Source organism: Trachemys scripta, chromosome 24 (assembly GCF_013100865.1).
Source record: "Trachemys scripta elegans isolate TJP31775 chromosome 24, CAS_Tse_1.0, whole genome shotgun sequence".
Lineage (NCBI taxonomy): Eukaryota > Metazoa > Chordata > Testudines > Emydidae > Trachemys > Trachemys scripta.
Window position 1 is genome coordinate 8,753,137 of NC_048321.1, and position 23,176 is coordinate 8,776,312.

Consider the following 23,176-nt stretch of genomic DNA (forward strand, 5'->3'; position numbering starts at 1 on the left):
CTGTACAGGATTATTTGACTCATCCAACCCTGTATTTTTGCACAAGTGTGTGTGTGTGGGGGGTGGGGGCTGGGCAAAAATCCAGGGCAGGGTCAAGGGGGAGTATCTTTGCACGCTTTCCACCGGTACTTTGTGCAAACACTCAGAACAGGCTGAGTGAAAAGAGTGTCTCAAAAAGCCGTGCTACAGAATCGCCCTTTCCCCAACTAGCTCCCTGCATCTGTTGCCTGGGTGGTTTCTAGTTTGCTATTCCCACCCCTCTCTGCTCCTTCATTGTTTCTGCTGTTTTGGCTTTAAAAAAAAATCCCTACCCTGCCATTTATTTTTAGCAGCCAATTGAAATGTCTGGGAGACGAAGGAGGAAAAAATATGAGTGGCGTGTAATAAAGCAGCAGAAGACAGAGTAACCTTTGAGGCAGCGGGAGCGAGCGGCACTCACATACGCTCGCACTATGCCCAGTCTGGCTGTCCGCACTCCTGGAACAAACGCTCCGGCCGGACTCTAACGGGCGATGGAGCCGTCCCGCCGTTTTTGTGTCCTCTGCATTCTGCTGCTGCTTAGAGGTAAAGAAGCTGGTTCTTAATTTCTTTATATGAAAAGGGAAGGAAAAACAAAACCCAGCAGGACTGTGAAATCCAGGACTGAATTGAGTCTTATTTCACCAGGAGCTATTTTCCAAGTCACTGGTGGGCATCCAGCGGCTAGCCTAATTGGCCACCTAACGCCCGTTGGTCTTTGGCAGTTTCCCCTTCTAATCAGCGCCCACTTTATTAAAAAGTGCTGCAGGTAGGGTGACCAGATGTCCTGATTTTATAGGGACAGTCCTGATATTTGGGGCTTTTTTTATATTACCCCCCACCCTCTGTCTCGATTTTTCACACTTGCTGTCTAGTCACCCTAGCTGCAGGCGAAATTAACCCATCGCGCCCTCGTCTTGTGCCCTGGCTAGCCGGGGACGTCACAGCTGCCCAGACCGTGGGCTTTGAGGAGTTAACAGTGGGTTGGAATGCAAACGTTGCTCTAATTTTTCTGGTGCGTTGTTGCCGGGCTGGAGGAAAGTGCCGGGTTTTTGTGGGTAAGGGATAACGTGGCTCTCCGAGTGCCATGGGAGAATCGCACGGGCTCCGGGCTCCACTGGTGTGCATGCAATACTTCAAATGCAGAGGCCGTTGAGTGGGAGAGACAACCTGGGGGAAATGGGAAATTGGCGCTTCTAATGAACCCCTGGCTGACACGAAGTAGAAAGAGAGCCCTGGATGGCCCCTCTGCATACTGATGTGCTCCCTCTGCATTCTCAGCTGGGGGGGTCGCAAACGGGTGTCAGGGATTGAGACGTCTCCGGCCCTTCCAATATTGCTAAGTGTATTTGGACAACTGGTTAGATCCATGGTATGGGGGGCCCGAGTATGGGAAATGGGGGGTCCAGGTGAGATGGAAAACAAGGAGTACTTGCTCTAGAATGAAGCTTTGCTGTAGATAATGGTCTTGTTAGGGGGTGTCGACACCAGCCTCTCTCCTGGAAAACTTCTCGCCATTGCGCTTTCTGGTGTAACTTCACAGCAGGTAGCACTGGTGGCAGCGGTAGGATAGATGGTTCCAGGGGTTAAGTATCCTGCCTGACTCTGCTCAGACCAGGTCCACACACCATCTGGTGGCTTACACACCACTGTCCTATCGACTAGAAAGTCCTCTGGGGAAGGGACCATTGGCCTGCTAAACCCAGGGTTGTGAGTTCAATCCTTGAGGGGGCCACCTAGGGATCTGGGGCAAAAATCAGTACTTAGTCCTGCTAGTGAAGGCAGAGGGCTGGACTCGATGACCTTTCGGGGTCCCTTCCAGTTCTATGAGATAGGTATATCTCCATATCTTGCTCTGTGTTTGTACAGCGCCTAGCACAACTGGGTCCAAAAACCAATTGGTCCCATGGGGGGGCTACTGCAGTATAAAAAGAACTGCACTGGTGCCTTCACTTCCCCCAAAGCGCTCGTGTGCTCAGGGCCTGAGAAGGACCAGGGCTCGGGGTCTGTACGTGGGTGTAGGGATGGCGCTCAGGAACCTGCAGCGTTGCACCTGGGTTTTGTAGAAGCATCCTAACTCCACGCCTCTGGCCGCAGCGAAATCGTTCTGCCATAGAGTCCGGCGAGCACCACCCAGAGCTGAACCCAGGGCGCGGGGCACAAAACGATTTGGGGTGGTTCTTCTTGTAAATCTTACCCCCCGCTCCCGAGCAAGGACGGGGTTGTTGCCAATCTGTGCACAGGGGAGAGCCTGCACCCCGGGTTCTGGGGGCGGGTGAGCGCGGACGCTGGGGTCTTTGTCTTATCGTTGCAACCAGACACTCAGCTGGGATGCGGATTCTGTCATACTGGGTGCAAATCCGTAGACAGTCTCTGACCCCTGGAAACGTACAGTCAGGAAAGGTCAGGGGGAGGAGGCATTCCCCCACAACTATAGAAGAGGGAAACTGAGGCCCAGACATGGAGCGAGCTGCCCCACATCACACAGGGACTCGGGGGCAGAACCATCTCTCCAGAGCCCCAGCCCTGTGCCGTAACCACAAGGCCCAGATGGTTCTGCTTTCTGGAGGCTGCACATGGTCTGGGGGAGGGGAGAGGGTGCCACTGCTGCATTCCCTGGGCCGGGCAGAGTCAGACCAGGGGAAAAGTGTGTCACGGAAACGGAGGCACAGCTGGCTTTGCAATGGGCAGGCCCTGCTGGGGGGGCTGCACGCCCAGCGCTGGCTGGAGTCTGCTGTCACCGGGGCGGGACGGGGAGCATGTGGCTAGAGCGTGGGGGAGAGCTGGCGTTTGGCGGAGGGAGTTGGTGTATTTCCAGCGTGAGCGAAGTGTCGGGGATTAAAGAACCGGCTCAGAGCTTCATCAGATGCTCTTGGATTCCTGGGTTCAGCTGGAATCGGGCAGAGCCACGTTCCCCCAGAGGCTGCGTCTCCCCCCGAGGCGCATCTGAGCATCAGCGAGTCGGAGGGCTGAAGCACGGGGCTGGGATGTGGGACTCCCGAGTTCTGTCCCGGCTCGGGGTGGGGAGTGGGTTACAGCAGGGGGCAGGCGCGGGAGATGAGCAGGCTGGGTTCTGCAGTGGGCTTAGGAAGGGAGTGGGGTCTAGTGGTTGGAGCTGATGGGAAGCGGGACTCCTGACGTCTTTTCCCAGCTGCCAGAGCAGACTGCTCCGCATCAGGGCCCAGGAGCTGGGGTGGGGAAGCGCCATGGTGGGGCTGGGCATGCTAGGACGTATGATTTGGGGCGCTTGTCCCAACATCCATCTGACAGATGCTGCCCAGGCGAAGTGATGAGGTTCCTTATCCTTTGGCTGAGGACAGAAGACGCTTCCTACGGGCAGTTCCCCCTGCAGTCCTGGACTCCTCCTGTGATTTTCATTACCTGGTGAAACGGGCACATTGCTTGCTTCTGCAGCCGGCCTCTCTGTGCCCCCCGGGTGGGGGGGCGTCTGGCTGCTGAATCCCGCCCCCCAGGCTGGAAAGTGGAGGAGGTGGGGGGGATCGTGTTCCAAACCAAACATTCATCAAGCATCCCCCGTACATGCAACTGCTCCTTGGCCCAAAGCCCAGCCTTTCTGGGCTCCGCCACAGTGGGGCCCGAGTCAGTGAAGCCCTGACGGGCTGCGGGTCGGTGAGCGCAGGGCTGGCACGTAGCCCACTGGCATGGGAGGATGATCTGTCGTGAGCTGTTTGTCCCCACATCTGCGGCCAGGCTCCTGCTTGGGGAATCGGACAGGGCAAGTGGAGCAGGGAGAGGGGTAGCAACTTGTCCAACATGCCACCAAATTGCAGTGCCCGATCTGGGATTGGAACCCAGGAGTCCGGGCTCCTTGCTCTAACCACTGGATACACTCTTACCCAAGCAGCTATCCCAGAAGCTCCCAGCCCTGCCACCCTCCCGTTCTGCCACCAATAGCTGCTCTTCAAATGTGCCTCCAGGACCCTTTGCACCAGTTCCATCTGAGACGGAGGTGCTGGAACGAACTGGTAACTTCAGGAAGCAGTGAGTCCCGGGCCTGGATGGTCTCTGTCCCAGAGTACGGAAGGAACTCAAATGTTCAGTGTCTGAGCTGCTGGTGAGAAATACGCCATTTTTTAAAAACAGCTGCTATACTGGAGGTCTTACCTGTATCGGAAGGAGGCTCTAGGGGAGATTCAGGGAATTACAGACCAATAAGCTACACATCTGTACCTAGGAAACTGGTTGGAACAGTTACAGAGAATAAAGCCTGGAAGAGCACAAGACGATCAGGTCAGCACACAAAGGAAAACCGCGTGTCTCTAATCTACTAGACTTTTTTTAATGTCTCGGTCGAGTGGATAAAGGAGAACAGGGTGGCATAACTCCAAAGACCTTTGACAAGAAGTTACTCCAGAAGCTAAGTCGTCATGGGATCAGAGGGGAAGTTTTGTCATGGATCAAAAACTGGCTGGAAGACAAGGAACAGATTAGAAATAAACGGCGAATTGTAATCGTGGCAAAAAGTTAACAAGGCAGCATCTGTGGCTCCATTCGAGGTCCAGCATTAAATATATTGGCTGATCTGGAAAAGGGTGGGTGAGACAAGAGAAAGAAAATCTTGCAGATGACCAAGTTTATTAAGGAGACAAGGTGGACGAGGTAATATTTTTTATTGGACCAACTTCTGTGGGCGAAAGAGACAAGCTACACAGAACTTTTCTTCAGAGCCGCAAAACCTCTCCTATTAAGAAATTGGAAAGATTGGGGTCGTTACCTTAGAAAGGAGCTGGATAAATGGGGGCATAAGTCTATCAATTAACAAATCAAAGTTCCTGAGTTAGCTTTGCTAGACTCTGTTCTTCCTGACTTGTAGAACGAATGGACATTCACTGGAAATGAAAGGTAGCAAATTCAAACCCAGAAAAGGTGTGATTAGACTGTGTCATTGTCAAGGATAAGGACTTCACAAGGTTCAAAAAGGGATTGGGCACTTATAGGGATAACAAGAATAGTTGCTGTGACTGATGCGAACTCATGTGTGGAAGGGATTTTAAATCTCATGCTTCTGGGCTTCAGCCCATCTCCTGCCGAGATCAGATTAGCCCACCTCTGCCTGTTGTGGGATTCTTCCACCTTCCTCTGGTGACTGTCAGTGACAGGACACTGGAGCAGATGGACCTTGGGTCTGATCCAGTCTGCCAGCTCCCGTGCTCTGATAGCTCTTCCCAAGAGACTCTGCAGGAATCTGCACAGGGTTTTAGCAGGGGAGAGCAGAGGTGAGGAATAGGGGAGCAACTTGCCCTTCCTCTGGGCTCCTTGGCGCTCCCCACCAAGCGGTAGAAGCTCTTGAGATCAGGTGATGCTGGCCCTTTTCTGGAAAGTCCCGGCCCTTTTAGGCCACCCCAGGCCCCAGAGCCTGGTTGGACTGTGGGGGGAGCTTCAGGTAGATCCCAAACATGCATCCGAAGAAGTGAGGTTTTTACTCACGAAAGCTTATGCCCAAATAAATCTGTTAGTCTTTAAGGTGCCACCAGACTCCTTGTTGTTTTTATCCCAAACTTAGCAATTCCAGAGGAGCTTGGCAAGTTCGAACCCTCCTCTCCCAAATTCAAAAGCTGGAGACTGGGCCCAAATGCCGTTCCCGACACTCGGGTGAACTTCATGGCTGGCTCCGAATGGACCAACCCAAACTCATTGATCCAAATAGCCTCTCACCCTTCCAGGATCAGATCAGAGTGTGGCAGCTTCTAATCAGAGCAAAACGCTTTCCAGGCGGCCAGACTGACCTTGTCTCTTATCCCCTTGGCAGGGTATTTCTGCACTGCAGCCATGGGGTGCATGGACCTCCGCTGGCTTTAATCAGGCTAGCTAAGGTCCCCATAGCAATGAAGTCGTGGCCGCATGGGCCGGGTAGACTGCCCGGATCCCAGAGTGAACGCTCGCATGGCTGGCCTGTGCTAAAAACACGGCTTCCCTGCTAGCGGTACCCGGAGCTAGCTAGATCAATGCTAGCTCAGGTATGTCGACACAAGCCGCCACTCTGCAGTCAGCTGTAGCCTCTAAGCACTGGGACATCTTCGTTGCTCTGAGCTGGGCAGACAGAGCTCTGCGAACACCCGCTGGAAAATGCCATGGTTTTGTATGGAAACGTGGATGAAACTTTTCTTTTCTTTTCTTTCTTTCATCAGAATTTCCCCAGGAACAACTTGATGTTTTGTAGTGGTTTTTTTGGAGGAAAATGCAAAAGCAGAAGCTGAAACATTTGGGAGGTGGCGTTGGAAAATCAAAACTCAGTCAAACGTTTCGGTGGCTTTTTTAAAAATGTTGATGAAAAACAGCTTTGCCTGAAAATTACATCTGGATTGGGGGGAGGGGGGAACGTCCGACCAGCTCGACTCATCTCCAAGCAGCAGGTTGGCCTTCTCCCCTCCTGCCCCCCAGCAAGTGATGGCGTAGATCACGGCACATCTGGAACTGCTTTGACTCGTCCCATCATGCCCTCTCCAGCCCGCTCCAGGGGATTGGCAGGCATTCGCTGTGGTGGTTGAGAAATTCCCAGAGGATATTTTTTCTCAAAGAGGGAAATATTTTGGCAAATCAGGGAGATTTTCTTGGGCCTGGGATTTACAGCCCCTGATCCTGCCACTTGCTCACAGCAGAGCCAGCTCATAATTTTGTTGTAGATGTAAGTATCTCTCTTTTATAGAGACTTAGATTTAGACTCTCCTATTTTCCCACCGCTGGCTGTCCAGAGCGATGTAACTCTGCTGTGAGATGTCTCCATGATTGTAGCATCCTTTTCCTACAATAGGTCGTTCTTTGTCCTCTACACCTTTTCTTCCCTCCAGGTGGAATCCAATCTACGACGTACCTTGAGCTTGTGCTTGTAGAGGGGGAAACTGAGGCACAAGAAGGGCAGGCTTGCTGTATTTGGTGTTTCTGTTTCTGAAACCCACAGCTTCTGGAGTCATGTGATTAAGTGAAAATCACAGCTTTTTTTTTTTTTTTAAGGTTTCTGGCCCTCATGCTTGCAAAGAAAAGTCTGACCTGAGTTCGGTCATAAAGGCTCACAAATCTCAGGGCACATCGCAAACCCCAAGCATTCAAAAATCCTGAGTCAGGCCCCCCCAAAAATCATGACGGACTTCAAAAAATTCTGCGATTTTTTTTTTTTTTAAATCTAATTGTGTCTTCTAGTTTCTGAGACCGAGGTCACATGTCTGAGCTTTTCTTTATAACTTACTAGCAATGTACTTTTTTCATAAGATTCTCGCATGACTCCAACAGCTGGAGTTTTGGGGGGAAAACAGACCAATGTCTTGGAACGCGTGATAAAACAGCAGGTTTGGGCAACGTTCCAAGTCAAGACGCTCAAACTTAATTTAGTAGTTTAAAAACCGTAAGGTTTTTATTCCAATCTTATGATTTGGGGGGATTTTTGAAATGCTTTGGGCTGAGAATACTGTTCTTAACACATAGTTGGAGGGTCTCTTCCATCCAGGGGATCAGTAAGGAGTTCCTCTTTTCTTTACATGTCTAATTGGTTCCAGGCTAGTCCATTTAATTTACATATAAACTCCCCTTCCTTGGAGTGAGTGTGTGTATGGAGGAGGGGAGCCTCAGTAGAGGAGGGAAGGAAGAAGTGGTATTCTTGCTAAACTCCGCCCACAATGCCAAGCTCCACCCACAGTGCCTGAATAGCTGCCATGCTTTTGCTTAAATAATTGGCAGGGAAATAGTTAACAAGGAGACTTAACCAGAAGACAGGTGTTCAGAGGGGTACCCGTGTTCGTCTGTATCAGCAAAAACAACGAGGACTCCTTGTGGCACCGTAGAGACTAACACATGTATTTGGACCCACTTCATCAGATGCATCTGATGAAGTGGGTTTTAGCCCACGAAAGCTTAGGCCCAAATAAATTTGTTAGTCTCTAAGGTGCCACAAGGACTCCTCATTGTTGTAACCAGAAGAGACGCTACTTGGCACCATTGCAGTAGCATTTTCCATTCATAAGTCTCAAAATGCTTTGCAAGAATAGGTATCTTCATCTTGTAGGTGGGTAAACTGAGGCACAGGAAGGCAGGAATTTGGCCAAAGTATCCCTAGGAGTCGGTGACAGAACTGGGACTAAAACCCAGGTCTAACTCCCAGTGCGGCCAATTTCGGCCACACTTTAAAATGGGCATCACTAGGTTTCAGAGTGAACACCATGTGGAGACAGATCAGGGCTGTTCACATGGCCCTTGTGAAGTACCAGAGACTCAGACAGCCCTACTGCAGGATGCTACTTCTAAGAAACTTAGGCTGACAATCCTTGTGGCCACGTTCCCTGTTCCTCTACACCTTGACCAGTTACATCCCACTGACATTTTGGGGAAAAAATGGTTCAAATTCATACCGAAAATGACTGAAAAATCCAGAAAATTTCAATTTGGGACCCTCAAAACATCTAATTTGGATAATATTGAAACACTCTGTTTAGACATTTATAATATATTAATATTTTGTATGCTATGTATGCCGAATACATCTAAAATTAATATTTTAAATATCATTTTACTAAATAAAATGAATCCAATCCAACCTTTCCCATTAACAAATTGAGTTGAAATCCGCGTGTCAACGTGAAACATTTAGGTTTCAATGAAACTGCATTTTTCAATGGAAAACTCTTCTGCCTAATTAAACAGGGACTGGACGGCTTTCTGATGTCTACACTGATGGTGGCATGTAGGGTACATACACTGCATGCTCCTCTAGCGTGGGTATAGATAACTATGTAGACTGTTATCCCAAGAAGAACAGGAGGACTTGTGGCACCTTAGAGACTAACAAATTTATTAGAGCATAAGCTTTCGTGGACTACAGCCCACTTCTTCGGATGCATATAGAATGGAACATATATTGAGGAGATATATATACACACATACAGAGAGCATGAACAGGTGGGAGTTGTCTTACCAACTCTGAGAGGCCAATTAAGTAAGAGAAAAAAAACATTTGAAGTGATAATGAAGCTAGCCCAGTACAGACAGGTTGATAAGAAGTGTGAGAATACTTACAAGGGGAGATAGATTCAATGTTTGTAATGGCTCAGCCATTCCCAGTCCTTATTCAATCCTTTGTTGATTGTGTCTAGTTTGCATATCAATTCCAGCTCAGCAGTCTCTCGTTGGAGTCTGTTTTTGAAGTTTTTCTGTTGTAATATAGCCACCCGCAGGTCTGACATTGAATGACCAGACAGGTTAAAGTGTTCTCCCACTGGTTTTTGAGTATTTTGATTCCTGATGTCAGATTTGTGTCCATTAATTCTTTTGCATAGAGACTGTCCGGTTTGGCCAATGTACATGGCAGAGGGGCATTGCTGGCACATGATGGCATATATAACATTGGTAGATGTGCAGGTGAACGAGCCCCTGATGGTATGGCTGATGTGATTAGGTCCTATGATGATGTCACTTGAATAGATATGTGGACAGAATTGGCATCGGGGTTTGTTACAAGGATAGGTTCCCAAGCAAAGCCATGCTAGAACCTTAGGGTCTATATACACGGCTCTCTACACACCCAACCAGCGCCTCCCACGTGTAGTGCCCACTGCCGGAGCCTTTTCCTGCCTCGGGGAGCTGCTGGAATTTTCCCCCTCTGCTAAAGACTTTCACGGCTGCCTGTAGCTACACACGCAGGTAACATAGATAGGCTGACCAGATGTCCCGATTTTATAGGGACAGTCCTGATATTTGGGGCTTTGTCTTATATAGAGTCCTATTACCCCCCACCCCTCCATCCTGCTTTTTCACACTGGCTGTCTGGTCACCCTACATATAGATCAGACTGATAACATTTTTTTTTTTACTTAAACTGGGGAAGTGGGAACACTGCAGCATCTTTAGCTGGACATAGAAACTTTTAACATTAGCTGTCCCCGTGTATTATGATGATCATGCAAATCTTCAGACCCACATAAAAAAAAACTGGCAGATTACGTTATATGTCTGGCAACTGGCAAATCCGTAAAAAAACCAGCCAGGCCGATCAGATACCAGCCAGGTGCTAACTCTACTCCACCCTCAGGCTATTTACTGGGTTGCGATGGGCCATAAACATTTACAAATGGGTCCCGAGCCCCAAAAAGGTTGAGAACCACCGCTCAGTGCAAGGGTCCCCGGGGGAGCTTCTCTGGCCTGTCCTACGCAGGAGATGAGACCAGACGATCACTGGCTGTAACTGCATGACAATTTTAAAGACAGCAGTAACATATGAGGTTAACTGGCAGGTCCAGGCTGGGATAAACAAGGCTCTTGGCTCTGGGCCGGTGCAATTCTCAAATATTTCAAGACAACGAGAATTTTTTCTCTCTTTAATTTGAGATTCCTAAAATACCCGTGCGGGCTAATTTCCGAAGCTGGCTTCTCGGCGCTGCTGGTAATTAGCTAGCCAGCCATGCAAGGAATTTGCAGTGTGTGCGTGTGCTCCATCCTGGGGCGAAGGCGCTCTATTTTCAAACTACACCCTGCGTAATTGCTAGGCTGTTTTCTTCCTGAGGTTTGCTGCGAATCTGGGGCACGGTCGGCTCCCAAGACAGAGGAGTCAGTGTGCAAGGGGCGCAGCCTCCGCCCTCTCCTTACACATCCTCAGAGAGACAGGAAATACACTGCCCCGCTCTGCCCTGCCAAGCTGGAGCCTGTCGCTGGGAGGTTGTTATGATCTCAGCTTGGAAAGTATAATTTCAGGACAACTCCTCCAGTCTCGAGCCTCACTGACACCCAGGCATGAAATGCATCAGACGCTCTTAAGGTTGGCCGTATCATGGGCTTAGAGTGACCAGACAGCAAGTGTGAAAAATCAGGATGGGCGTGGGGGGTAATAGGAGCCTATATAAGAAAAAGACCCAAAAATCGGGACTGTCCCTATAAAATCGGGACATCTGGTCACCCTACGATGGGCTTCATTTGATAGTTCCATGAAGGAGAGTTTAAAGCAGCCTTAAAAATCAAGTGTCAATTACAGTTAACTCTCCCACATCTCGGGAGGGCCCCTAGATTGCCAATGCCTGGTGTACATGGAAATCAGACCCTGTATATTTCCAAAGAATACGCCCTCCCTGAGTTTCGCACGGACCTCCGCTGCTGTCACTGCTCCTGTTTTAGTCCTTTGGCCGGTGCAATAAATTCAGTCACTTTCACCTGATGGATCATGGTCAGTTTCGTTTCCTCCTCCTCCTGGATTTGGTTTTAAGGTGCTTGGCTGAAATCGTCTAGTCGTGCAGTGGACTCAAGGGCTCCAGGGTTCTAGGCCCCAGGTCTGGGAGGCGGGGGGGAATGTGGGCCGTGGGATCAGAGAAAGAGGCCGTGAGTTGGGATGCTGTACCGCTGGGCGCATTTCTTCCCTTCACCGTGCAGCTGCAGGAAGGCAGGACTGATTCTTCCCTACGCGAGCGTGAGGGTTAATTGTGATCCGTGAAGTGCTTTGGGATTGGGATGTATCACTGAGGTATCACTGAGATGAGCAGGCACATGGAAGAGGCACGGGACTATGAGGTGTTTTTAAGGAGATGGGACTAAATTATCGCTTTGGGAGAAATCCAGCTCACTCGGGCTCCTCCCCTGTTTCTAAAACGTGCCCCGGGCTGCTGGGGACACTAAAAGAACCAGAACATCCATCTTGCAAGGAGTCAGGCCGCACAGCACTTCCTAGCGCCAACTTGGGAACAGCGTTTGCTTCTTGGACCAGAGAAGAGACGGGACTGGGGATTATAAGAGCTGGTTGGGAACCCACATTTCTGTTCCCTGAGGAATTCTGACACGGAGAAATGTGGTGGTTGTCGTTCCCAAATGAAATGAAAAGCCGAAACGTCCCGCGAAACGATTTCGATTTGGGACCCTTCGAATGTTTTGCTTCAGCAGCGCGGCCACTTTTTGCTTTGACGTTTGTTCTCCATTAATGTGAAAGATAAAATCGGAAAGTTATTTTAAACATGAACAGGAATCAAAACGTTTCAGCTGGATAGCGTCCTTTCCATGGACTTTTGACTTCTTCCCATTGCAAAATGAACACGTTCCCAGGAGATATTTTGATTTTTGCCGAAACCGCTTTTTGCAATGGAAAACGGCTGGGTCTCTATTTTTGTTGACCAGGTCTAGTGTGAATAGTAGAAAGGGAATTCCACTGGACACAGGCCGACACCCTGCTGTTCTCTCTACACGGTATCAGGCACCATGCCACCCAGCCCACGTATGCAGATAGCTGCTCAAGATCTGGCGGCACAAGGGGCACCGTGGGCTAGCCACCCGGGTACAAGCCCATGCGACCTCCTGGATCTGCACTCGGGTGGCTAGCCCCTAGCGCGCTACCTTGAGCAAAGCTAACGCGCGGCTGTCTACCCAGGCCCAGATGCAGACTACTAGTTGCAGTGCAGACTTAGCATCAGGCTTTCGCAGGCAAAGGGTTTCCAGAGAGAGCCACGCTGACAACGCTATTGAATTACCGGCACTGCTCCCAGCGGCCTGTCTCTCTGCTTCCAAACCACGCTCACGCAATGCCTGACCCGGCTTCGCTAACCCACCCTGTCTCTGTCTAGTGCTCTGCCCAGATGTGCAACAGCCTTCAGCTAGCAGAGGTGGGTCTTTATCTCTTGTGCCGCTAGGCCAAGAGGTCGCAGGTTCACATCCTGGTGCTGGCTACTCCCCCACCCCAAGGGCATTGCCTTACAAGGGGAAGCAGGTGGCTGGCAGATGCTCAGGCCAAGGGGGAGAATCGGGCCAACTGGGAAGAGTACAGCCCAGAGTAGAGCTGACCCTGTTGTGGCTTGGAAGGGCCTAGAATTGGAGTCCAGCAGAGAGTGGGCATGGGCACCAGGCAGTGCTCTCTGCGAGGATGGCCGCCCCTCCGCTGGGAGTAACAGCGCGGTCAGTGGTTTCCAGCCCTGCTCTCTAAATCCCATTCGGGATGCATGCGAGGGGACTTTTGCTGCTGCAGACAGGATCTAAATCTGGGCCCCGTTTAAAACGGGCGCATGCCAGACCAATCCACCCCCTCCTGCTCGCAGTCAGAGAGGCTGCTGCCGGGCCACAAGGGGATCGGGTCCCTTTTCCTCTCCTCTTAGCCTGCCATGCTGTCCCAGGGCCGGAGTTCAGCTCTGGTCTGGTGGGGGAGAGGCCGCGTAGCCCGGGGGTAGGGTCCAGGCCTGGGAGCGGGGAAGGGTGTGGGTGTGATAAAGCCGGGTGAGCGGGCAATGCAATAGACAGTGACGTTCAGTCCTGACGGCCTCACGGGAATGCCTGGTTGGAAGCAATCACTTGAGCTCTTCAGACCCATGGCCGGGTTCCGAATTAAACAACTCGGGACGCCTGGGGTTCTATTCTTGGCTCCGCTACTGGCGTGCTGTATGTCCTGGGGCATCACTCCCCCCCCCCCACGCACTGTGCCTCAGTTTCCACTCCCACCATTGGCCTGTTGAGTGCCCCTTCAATGCAGAGACTGTCACTCACTGAGTGTGCACTGGGGAGCACTGGGCTCGCTGGGAACCAGTAGGTGCTACTGAAGTACAAATCATAATGTGGCTAGGGCACTCAGGCCCCAGCTCCTCTATCAGCTTTGAATAAGTCACTTCCCCCACCCTTCCATGCCTCAGTTTTCCTATCTGCACCCTAGGGCTAATACTTCCCAGGGGTGGTGCGTAAACACCTGTGTATCTCACTCCCCTGCCCCTTTGTCCTAAAAGCTCCAGGTGTAGCTACGCTGACCATTACAGGGCAGCACGGCCCTGCGGGTCCTGCAGCCCAAGGTGATTGGATAGCCCATGGCCCGTGTTACACAGGGGGCAGGCTGGATAATCGCAGTTGTCCCTTCTGGCCTTGGAATCTGACTCCAGCGGGGAGTCGAAATGCAAGTGCCGGCAGTGAGTTCTGGGGCAGGCCGGCTAACAAAATCCACCACATGATGGGGCAACGACATTTCCTGTGGCCGGGGGGGGGGGGGGGGGGGGGAATCGGCTGCACAAACTCAACCCAGGCCACGTGTGCTGCCGGCTGCGGTCTGCCTGGCCTCCTTGCGGCTGTTAACCCGAAAGAACCCAATTTGGGAAGAGTCTGAAAGTCTCATTGAGGGCTTGGACTGCCTGGGCTAGTGGGAACGGGGGGTTGTTTTAGCATCTGGTCGCAGGCTGCACAAATGTTTCCGTTCCCCTAGCAGCTCACGATACAGAGACTCGCAGATTCCAAGGCCAGCAGGGACCGTTGTGATCATCTAGTCTGACCTCCTGCGTACCCAGGCTCTAAAATCTCCCCCCGGCCCCCCGAGTCCTGCATCAAGTGGACCTGATGGATTTGTTATGAACCATGTAATTTGAGACACCAACCTTGGGCAAGTCACTTTGGTCCAGATCCTCAAAGTTGTTTAGGCACCTAACTCCCAATGGAGTTACCTTTGAGGATCTGGCTCTCTGCGCCTCAGTTTCCCCTCACATGTTTTTGTTTCGCCTACTTAGACTGCAAGTAATTTAGGAGAGGGACTGTTTTACTACAGCTTGGTCTTTGCTGAGAAAAAAGATGTGGTTTTACCAAATTAAAATTTTGATGCAGATGGGACCTGGTCCAGGTAATTGCCTAGTTAACACGTGTTCAAACTCCCACTGTCCTGTCTACACTAGGATTAACCCACGTTGTTTTGTTTCGTGCGGAGTGCCTGCCGCGATGGGGCTCCGATCAGGGATGCTAAAGTAACACACTAGTCTGAATTTTCTGGAGTTCACTTAAGTGCATGAAAGATGTACACGGAGGGAGGTGGTTTTTTTGAAAGTGTTGGCTTGATTCTGCTCCTACTGGCCCTGTCTTGCAAGGCAAAAAGGGCGACTCGTGGATTAAAAGCTAAAAAGTATGACCCAAGTGTAAGTGATGTAGTGTCAGCTTCGGCCACCGAACTGAAAAATCCCCCACAAAAGGCGGTTAGTTTCAACTGAAACTGAATTTTTCCATTTTTTCCCCCCTCGACGAAACAAAAAAAAAAAGAGAAAATGTTCCATTTGGGCCACATGAAATGGTTCCAATGTCAATTCCGAATGACCTTTTGGAACGAAATGTGTCTGAAATGTTTGTGTTTGGTTCCTTTTTCAGCCCAAGCTATTTGCCAAATTGGCCAATGGTTTCAGTGCCGCACAGAATACAGTTTCCAGCTAACTTACTATTCGGGTCATATTTGTAAGCTTTTCTTTGCAGCCGTAACATCTGGAGACTTGACTCTTGTTTTAAATGAAAGCCGAGATTCTGGAGAATGGTTGAGAGTTTTGTCTCTGTCCTCCCACTCCACCCCTACGTCTTTGCACCTCCCCCAACTTTGGGGGGTCTCTGGATTAGACTAACACTCTGCTCTATGTCTCTTTAGGGCTATGCAGGTCATTCAACATTGATGTGAAGAGACCTCAGATCTTCCAGGGCCCACTGGAGGCTCAGTTCGGTTACAAAGTCCTGCAGCACGAGGCCGGAGGGAAGAAATGGTGAGTGTGGAAAGCATTACCTGCCACAGCAGTTCCAGGGGGCAGCCCTTCGTGCCAGTGTGGACAGTGTGAATTTTACAAGGGCTTGTGAGATGGACTGAGCTGAGGGGAGCCAATAACTGCATGTGCTTTTCACGGCTGCATTCCTCATTCGAATCCACTTTCGGGCCATAACTGGAAACCAGTTTGACTCCGGTCTGACATAGTTGTGGTGCCTTTGGCAGGGGAGAGCTAATATTATTTATTTGCATTCCAGAAGCGCCTAGGGGCCCCAATCAACATCAGGTCCCTGTTGTGCTCGTCCATACAGAATTTACAAACTAAACCAGAGGTCCCTGAACTGTGGGGCACGCATTCCCTAGGGAGACATAGAGGAAACTTTGGAGGGGCCCAGGCCAGCCCTCATGGGGGGAGAGGGGGCGGGGAGGGAGTGCCACCCAGCCCCTGGCCGCAGCTCTTTCCCCGGCCCCGCTCCTGGCCCCAGACCCACCCCCAGGTGCGGCCCCAGCCTTGGCCCCTTACCCCGTCCATATGTCGTTTCCCCCCCCCCCCCGAGCCGCAGTCCTGTTCCTAGCCGTGGCTCCAGGCGGGGGCACAGACAGGTGTAAGGGGGACATGGCCCTCAAAAGTTTGGGGACCATTGATCTAAACAGATAAGACAGACAAAGGGTGGGAGAGGAGACTGAGGCAGGGAGAAGGGAAGTGACTTTCCCACGGTCAGTGGCAGAGTTGGGCCAGGAAGCTAGACTTCCTGAGTCTTAGGCCAGTGCTCTAATGACTGGGCCACGCTGCCTCTCTGGAACATGGGGAACATTCAAAGCGGGGAGAACTCACTGCCCTGCATGGCCAAGGCTCAGAGATACCAAAGGGGACAAAAACTGGAGGACCTCCCCCACCCCCCGTTGAAACTGATGAGGTCCCCCTGGCTTTAATTCGAACATCTGTATCGCAGCCGTGCACGGGAGCAGGGGAGGGAGGAGTCCGAACCGTATCCCTGATTTCCCCAAGTGCACATCAGCAGTTTATAAAAAAAAAATAAAAGGAAATGACTAGCAGCCCTGACTCGGCTGCTGTTTGAAAATGATTCACAGAAGGAGAAGGGGGAAAAAATAAAAATCTCCTGCACTCAGGAAATCCAACTGTTATGCCGGGAGGAGCCAGCCGCGGCCGGGACTGGTCGTCATAATTGTTTGACACGAAGGTCATCTGAATACAGGAAACAAACGCTGTATAGTATGGGGGCGTTTCTGGAGGGGGAAAGGGGAGTGAAGTAGCAGGCCAACAGCTGTCCGTGGGTGTTTGGAGCAAAGTCTTGGATCTGCAGCCATCTCTGTGCTGAGCTGGGAGCTAGTGTTATTGTATGGCTTGAGTACGAGCTCAGAGGGTGACCCGAAATTGCCGTCCATTAGGTGACCAATGGAGGAGTGGGTGGGTCACCAAGCCATTCCCAGTGGACTGGCGACCACATCTTCATTGGCGCTAACTGGCCCCCTGGGCTGCCAGTCTCAGCAAGAGATGCCCAAGTGAGAACAGGCCGTAGGGAATCAAGTCCTCTCTCTTAGCTGCAATGAGGAGGGATGATATTAGAGTTAAGGTTTAGACCAGCTTTCTCTGTAAACCTCAACTCTTCTAAAGCTCTACAATCTGCATAGTCACTCGGATTGCCTTAAATCAAAGAAGGAAGTATTTCTTCACACAGCACACAGTCCATCTGTGGAACTCCTTGCCAGAGGATGTTGTGAAGGCCAAGACTATAACAGGGTTCAAAAAAGAGCTAGATAAGTTCATGGAGGATAGGTCCATCAATGGTTATTAGCCAGGATGGGCAGGAATGGTGTCCCTAGCCTCTGTTTGCCAGAAGCTGGGAATGAGCGACAGGGGATGGATCACTTGATGATTCCCTGTTCTGTTCATTCCCTCTGAAGTACCTGACATTGGCCTCTGTCAGAAGACATGATACTGGGCTAGATGTACCTTTGGTCTGACCCAATATGGCCGCTCTTATGTTCTTAAGTTTGCTGGGCCTCATGGGATCACTGGCGAGGGTTAGTGACCCAAATATGGGGTCATTTGATTCCGGAGGTACAGTCCCTCCCAAAATTGGCAAGATAGCCTGTGTCAGTAAGCTAAAGGGAGGCTGTCCCCATGAAAAGCGTCTACTGCCACTCCTCTGCGGATGCTGGGCAGGTCTTTCACGACGGCACCTCTGCCCACCCCCAAGAAAATGTGTGTCTCCAGCTCCATGTTCTTCGGCTAAGGCAGGTCCAGCTGACGGACAAAACAACCTCCAGACCTTAACTGATTTCCCTCCTGGGCTAAATCTGGGGCCTAAGCCGGGCGCTCCTGTTCTGGGCAGCCATGACATCTTCTACGACAGAACTTCCACCAAGGACGGAAAAGGCAGTGCATCCGCCCGCATTTAGAACTGTTCCCCCAAACTGTCAGCCACTTTAAAGTGCGGCGACCGGGCTGGAAAACCTAGAGCTTGTTGGGAAATGCGGGGGGAGGGGTGCGCCATGGAAAATTTTAACAAAACCCAAAAATCTGTCCTGTCGTTTTATCAACACGTCCAGTGGAAAATGTTGACTTTTTGTTGAGGGGGTGTCCTGAGCCAGGCCCCTGTTAGCCCAGCTCCAATTAAGAAGCATTAATTGGGGCTGCCTGAGTATGCCACGCCTAATTGCTAGGAGAGAAGCACCTGCAGGCCTCGTTAGCAGGGGGCTATATAAGGCTGGCAGGAAGGCAGTGAGGGGGGAAGAGAAAGGGAAGGGAGGAACCCCAGCGCGTGCACCCCAGCTGGCTGGAGACGCTAGCTGTCCCCCAGGTGGCTGGTTTGTAGCAGACGGTAAATAGAAGGTGGTGGGAACGGAGACTGAAAATAAAAAGCACTGGTGATTGCCCTCAGAAGAGGTCTCTGGCTCATTTGTTGCGAGAGCAAGTGAACTCCTCGTTATAGGGGAGAACAAATCAAAAATGTTGGCCCCCAACTCAAAGTCTGGCTTTTCCACCCACATTTTTCAGTTTTCTGACTGAAAAAAAAAAAATCAAAACCTTTCAAGGAAAGCTGACGCATCCAGGAAACATTTTGGTTTCAGCAAAACCCCAGTTTTCCGTCCCTGCGTCCCCTCCCTCCCCCCAAAAAAAAGTTTTGATGGAAAATTTTCAATCAGCCCTAATAAAACAATAGCGGGCCAATGCCAAGATCCCGAAGGGCTGGCAGCAGATCGGCTGTCTACGTAGGCACTGGCTTTTTTAAAAATGAAACAAACTGTGATGAGTGCTGGGAAGTCAAACGCCGCTGGCCTGGAAGGGAGGTACCCCAAGAATAGATTGATCTGTCTGACGTACCCAGCATCAGAGGGCCTCGCCATTGTGAATCCATTTATGCTGTGCGGGAGGGCAGCGCTGTTGTCGCTGTTTTGCAGCTGGGAAACGGAGGCTTGGAGTAACAGGACATGTCACGGGACTAAAGTTAAGCACGTGGATAACCACCTGGTGCCTGAGGAGCTAGGTGCTGAACATCTTCGAGGATCTGGGAACTGAATCCGTTGTTCCTCTGCAGCTGTGTCAGCCATGCTCAACAACCACAGACAGCGCGAGGACGGTTGATTTAAGTTGCAGAGTTTGGCTGAACAATCCTACATCTACATCCAAGTGCCTTTTTCCCCCTCACCCATCCTCAGCCTGAGAGCTGCTTTCTCCATTCACTCCTCCTCAGGTTCATTCTCTCACCAGCGCTCCTTGGGGCTGGGAGTAGAGAGAGCCTCCCCAGAGCGGTTTCATGGCGTCTATTTTCTCCCTTCTTCGTTTGACTTGATCTTTTTAACCTGCGGTGTTTTAAAAGCACTTGCAGGCAGTTAAAACGCCGAGGGGTTGTTTTCCGGGTGGGAATAGGGCCAGATCTCTGTAGTTCCTGGGCATCAGTGGAGCACTGGTGACTTGCCCAAGTTTTTGGAAGAACAAGGCATTGACCTGACCTCACATCCCCCGAGTCCTAAGGCATCACCCTAACCACTGAACCAGCTGAGGTTTTGGCCTTCTGGTACGTCCTTCCCTTCCCGATCCATCTGTGCAGAGAATTTCCTCCGCGTGTGTTTTCCCCCGGAGGCGTGTGAACCAAGAGGAACTCACGGAGCCATAAACTTAGGCAGCGTTTTAGCTAAAGCAGAGAGCCAGAACTCGTCTACTCAAAGGTATTTTCATTAGGTTACCAGACCAGAGGCAAGCAGGGGGCTGGTGTGATGAGGATTCCAGGAGGCTGCAGGACTGGGAAAAGCCCAATTAAACCAGGCACGGTCAGCCCCAAAGACCCGTATTTGCTAAGGACATGCAAACACGCCCAGCCTCGCTGTGCAGGCTGGTTTCTGGGGCTGTGTGTCTAAAACACAGAACTCGAGGTCTTCAGAACTATTTAAAGGGGCGCGGCCCTATTCTGTCACTCTGCTATGCCCAGCTCTGTGAGGGAGTTTGTCTAGCATCTAGAGTAGGACTCTGGCAGTTGCAGCGTGATCTCTATTCCAAGTTCTGCCAGTGACTTGCTTGGGCATGTCATGTCCCCTTCCGTGAGCCTCAGTTTTCCCATCTGTACAGTGGGGCTAATGATGCTCTGCCCTGTTGTGAAATGCTTTGCAATTTTTAGACTGGCTTATGCTGTCAAAGCGCCAAGTATTGTTAATTAGGAACATAGGCACTACCTGTTGGATCAAGGTTGTCTGCGGTCTCCTGTCTCTGAGGGTAGCCAATCATAGCAGCTTTCGAGGAAGGTGCAAGAATCCCCCCTAGTGGATACTTATGGAATAACAGACCCTTAGGGGCAGTTTCTTACTCACCTCAGGTTTATGCCATGCACCGTGAAGGGTTTATATATAACACTTTTTAAAACTAACTATCAAACTTCCCTGCAAACCTCTCCCTGTCGCATCAGAACCTCAGGCTGCCCACTCTGCTAACAATTTATTTCTTGACGTTCTGAGGAGGAAGGTACCATCTCTGCCCCCTTGACTGCGTTGTTGGTGTTTCCTCTACAGGATGTTGGTCGGGGCGCCCTGGGATGGGGCAGCCGACAACCGGAAAGGGGACGTGTACAAGTGCGTTATGGGTGCAAGAAACAACTCCGCGTGTGCCAAGGTCAACCTAGGTAACGCCACGTGAAGGCGCCGCCTTGAAAAACGGATCCGTTTGGGTTGAAATTTTCAAACCTGCCCTAAGGGATTTGGAACTCGATGGGGACTGGAGTGCTGGCATCCAAACCCAAGATCCCTAGCGCCCAATCCGCCAAGCATCAGCAAACCCTAATGAGAATGTATCCTTCATAATTGTACTGGCATTTTCATTCCTGAAAACTGGGTGTCTAAATCTGCCCACTCCCCACCCCGGGTGGTTTTGAAACCTCTCAGCCTTTCGAAAGTAAATGTAAAGGGCAGGGTTTACAAAGGATCTAACGGGAAGTAGATGCCAAACGCCGATTGAAATCCCCAGTTCCCTTCAGCTCCTTTGAAACTTCAGTCTAAGCCTCGGAGCTGGGCACTAAAACGCCGTTTGCTTTTCCTTCCGCCTCTTGGCACTTTATTTAGGTGACATGGCCCTGCGGAACGTCTCCACGCAAATCAGAAATATGCACTTTGGAATGACGCTCCTGGACAACAAAGAGGATGGCTTCGTGGTGAGCAAAGTTCTTACCAACGGGCCGAAAAAAGTCCCACGTGCTGCATTTCTGTGAGCTGCCTTCACCATCCCGGGTGTGAGCCTCACAGTCGCAAACTTAGACCCACAAACTTCCTATTGTGGTGGCATCTCAGGACTCCCATTGAGATCAGGGCCCCGTTGTACTAGGAGCTGTACATACCCATAATGAGACAGTCCCTTCCCCAAAGAACTTACAATCTAAGTCAGTGTAAGACAAAGAGTGGGAGGGGAAACTGAGGTCCGGTGACTTGCCCAAGGTCACATAGCAAGTCAGAGGTGGAAATAGAACCCAGAATACTTGACTACTGGTCCAGGGCCCTACCCACTGGGCCACACTGCCTCTTGAGCTAGGGGTAGACTTGGATAAAAGGAGTCTTTTCAAAGTGGAGCAAGTTGCATTTTAACACTGGGAGACGTTATTGTTTTGTAAATTTCCCCAGCGTGGCGGAGAGGACTTGCCAAAGTGATCTGAGGGAGGGAGAAGCACAAACCCTGCTGAGAGCCCAGTGGGGCGTGTGTTCCTAAATCCCTTGGGCTTTTTGGCAGAGTCCTGCTGAGGGGTGAAAAGTAGATCCTTCGGGATGGTGGGGAGAGACGGGGTGGATGGAGGAGGGCAGGGCTGGGGAGGGGGTGGGACAGGAGAGGAGCGACATTCGAGTGGAGTTAGACTAGAGCCAGGTAATACCCGAGTTGCTCTCAGCCTGCCTCAGTACTGCAGGGTCTGGCTGCGCTCGGAGCACCCAGCCGTGGCCTCGTCCCCCTTGCCAGTCCTGCAGCATTAGGAAGGCGACCAGGCCTGGCTCTGTCATTCAGCTGGGAATATAGCCCTGTGTGGCTTTTCGTTCCCTGCCAGCTGCCGCCCTGCATCTCTGTGGTCTCGCTCTTGTTTGCTCACTGAGTCAGCGTCTGCTCAGAGCCGGTCAGGCCACCGTGGGCAGCGGGGGGCCGTGCTGGGTTCTCCCCCAGCCCTGCTGCCTTTGCCACTGGGGATCAGTTTCCCCCACAGCCTCCCTGCTCCAGACACAGCACACTCCCTGGGGTAGCCGTCTACTCGAAGGTACTTAGCTGACTCCCGAGACCGGAGCGGCTGAGCACTTCCCAGCGGTTAGCGGATTTAGCCCCATGACACCCCTGTGGGGTGGGGACACGGGTTATCCCTGCGTCACACACAGAGAGGCCACGGCACAATCGAACACCCACAGCAGTGAGTCTCAGAGCCCAGGTCAATGGCCGTATGCTCGCGGGGCTCAGGCCGGCGGGCGTAAGAATACCAGTGTCGCTGTCCGGCTCTGGAGCCCTGGCTCTGAGCCCCCCCCCCCCCCCCCGGCAGGTCTTTGATTGCAGTGGAGACATACCCTAAAGGCCAGATTCTTAAAGGTATTTAGGTGCCCAACTCCCTTTGAAATCAATGGGGAGTTAGGCGCCTAATTCGACGTAAATAATTCCACGTCCACCCCACCTCGGGTGGCGCAGTATAGCATAGCGCCAGGCATTGTGTGTTCCCCGTCTGCTGGCTCCTGCGTGACATGAGCTTGGTGGGGCTCAGGCCAGTTCCCAACAGACAAGCGTCCGTCTCTCAGAATCCCCCCCCCCTTGACTGACAGCTTCAACACTGAGGGCTGATCGGGGCAGGGAGAGGAATTCCCCTCTGTACCTGGCAGCAATCGTGCCCTGCCCGGGTGGAGACATAGGAGTTGAGACCCCGAGGATGTTGGTCTCTAGGGCCAGGATTTAACGTCACCCACGTCACGTCAGGGAAAGGACAGCGGGCTGGCTGGTCCCACTGGGCTATCCCAGCACAGCAGGGTGGGAGACGCGTCCGAGGTGGGATAGACACTCATGACCCATCTAATCCCTGCCCATGCTCCAGGAGATGGGATGTTGGCCTATTCCAGCACACGTGCAGGGGGAGTAGTGACCTAGTTGGGGTACTGGCCTATTCCAGGGTGCCTGTGGATGGAGTAATGGGCTAGACAGACCCCTGGGCTGTGCCAGTGGAGGTGGGTCCAGATGAACCA

General features: G+C 51.6%; 1 protein-coding gene across 1 annotated transcript in view; it reads left to right on the forward strand.

The window, feature by feature from the left end:
• Positions 1-367: 367 nt before the first annotated feature.
• ITGA10 (integrin subunit alpha 10) overlaps positions 368-23,176 on the forward strand; it is a 50,686-nt gene continuing 27,877 nt past the window's right edge. The window contains exons 1-4 of the mRNA XM_034756863.1: positions 368-564; positions 15,362-15,473; positions 20,501-20,610; positions 21,047-21,135. Of these exons, the coding sequence (XP_034612754.1) occupies positions 513-564; positions 15,362-15,473; positions 20,501-20,610; positions 21,047-21,135 (363 nt within the window). The 5' untranslated portion in view covers positions 368-512. The remainder of the gene's footprint in view (positions 565-15,361; positions 15,474-20,500; positions 20,611-21,046; positions 21,136-23,176) is intronic.